Source organism: Priapulus caudatus, unplaced genomic scaffold, assembly GCF_000485595.1.
Source record: "Priapulus caudatus unplaced genomic scaffold, Priapulus_caudatus-5.0.1 Scaffold464, whole genome shotgun sequence".
Classification (NCBI taxonomy): Eukaryota; Metazoa; Priapulida; class Priapulimorpha; order Priapulimorphida; family Priapulidae; genus Priapulus; species Priapulus caudatus.
Genome location: NW_014577525.1, coordinates 31,540 through 33,308, shown reverse-complemented (window position 1 = coordinate 33,308; position 1,769 = coordinate 31,540). Strand labels below are relative to the sequence as shown.

The window sequence follows — 1,769 nt, the reverse complement described above, 5'->3', positions numbered from 1 at the left end:
GACAGGTTAACTTTTGTACTGTCCGCAGTGCATGGGTCGGATGTCCTGGTCGAACGGCAATTCTTGACGATCCCCGCGCTGGCAAACTTTTATTGTGGTGGAATTTAAACGGGGCGCAACGATTCAAACAGGGGGGAGTTTTCCCAAACGGGGCGCGCGCGCCCCGTTTGCGCAACGTAGGGAGAACCCTGTATTAGATAGTACAAGGGTACGTTCCGGTATACCGGACCGTACCCAGGGTACGTTGCGGCAGTACCCTGGGGGACATAGACCCTCTCAGCAGTAGTAGTACTAGTAGTACTACTAGTACTAGTACTACTACTAGTACTAGTACTTAGTAAATAGTAGTACTAGTACTAGTAGGGATAACAGGTAAATCTATCCAGAAGTGTAGGCTGTAGCTAGCGCCCAATAGAAATGTAAATACCTTACATGGTCAATAGCGGTCACCTTTCCAGAACATGATCATGCACGTGGCTTTGCCCCCCCCCCCCAGGAAAAGTGGCTTAGCTACGCTCCTGCTATATCTAGCATTCACATGTTTCTTTTGTTTCAGGCACTCGGGGAGGCTTGGGAAATATTTCGACTTTACCTGGCCAGTGGTTTCCACTATTGGTACGTTGCAATATAAATGCTCATTTGTATTGATTGCATTACCTGCCAGACAGTATGTTTTGCCCTATGCTTATATGTTGGTATACTTTTCTATTTCAGAATGCATCCTGGCAATATGGTTTGGATTAAATGCAATTATCTGTGCTGTTAACTATATGTGGCCTACACTTGGATGCACAACGATAGAATTGACCATGATACAACAACGGTTGCTTAGAATCAAAGGAAATGGTTAGTGTCCACTTTTCCTGTAATCCCCATTCTATGAAAACAAATTCACGTATCACCTCCAGTTGTATTGTGACTTGCTTGTGAGGTCCAGTGAGTGTATACATATGTTTAGATAAGAATGAATTTGTCTTATAGGTTACCATACTCATGTTGAAATGTATCACATCTCTTTATTTGTCCTTGAGTGTATTTATGTTTAATTTTTGTTGGTGAAATCTTCTACTCTGCAACTGTATGTTTAACAATTCTGTCACATTTACATATAATTTCATGTGTTACATGTGTATATCAATGTTATGGTCCCCTGGTAATGTCCCCGAAAAACGGAATAATGTACCCGTCTTTCGCTTTATCTAAAAATATGATATATAAATATAATAAAAAGGAATAATGAAGATATATAATATAATTAATAATAATAATATAATATTTAAAGATATAAAAGTATGTGTAGTATTGTGTACCATGTAACCCGTCATGCCGTGTAAGGCGCGTCGCACGTTATGTCTGCACAGAGCCAGGATTCAGGACCTTCCTGCCACGGCTCTTCCGATCGTCGGCGTCTCGGACCTCTGCTACGCTCTACTCCCAGGGGTCGCCACTCATGTGCTCGTCGTCGTCGCCGTATCGCAATCATTCGCTGCACGCGTCGGCCGGCTACAGTCCATCTCGCAGCCCGGGACACCTCAGTCTGCATGGACAATCAGCAATTAACAGGTGCGTGTGTGCGTGCGCGTGCGCGTGCGTGTGCGTGTGTGTGTGTGTGTGTGTGCGTGCGTGTGTGCGTGCGTGCGTGTGCGTCAGGGGAAAATTTTCATTTCCAGGGCTCTTTTTCCAACTCCTTAAAAAAACTTGGGGGCTACTTATTTAATTTTCCGGTGCTATTTTTTCCACTTCAGGGGCTACTCTTTTCCAGGGCTACT

At 44.0% G+C, this 1,769-nt stretch overlaps 1 protein-coding gene across 1 annotated transcript in view; it reads left to right on the top strand.

The window, feature by feature from the left end:
• The window catches only part of LOC106810688 (transmembrane protein 209-like), a gene marked incomplete at its 3' end in the record, with an annotated part of 27,644 nt that overhangs the window by 3,041 nt on the left and 22,834 nt on the right, over positions 1-1,769 (top strand). Inside the window, 3 exon segments of the mRNA XM_014814121.1 lie at positions 557-615; positions 715-846; positions 1,362-1,563. Of these exon segments, the coding sequence (XP_014669607.1) occupies positions 557-615; positions 715-846; positions 1,362-1,563 (393 nt within the window).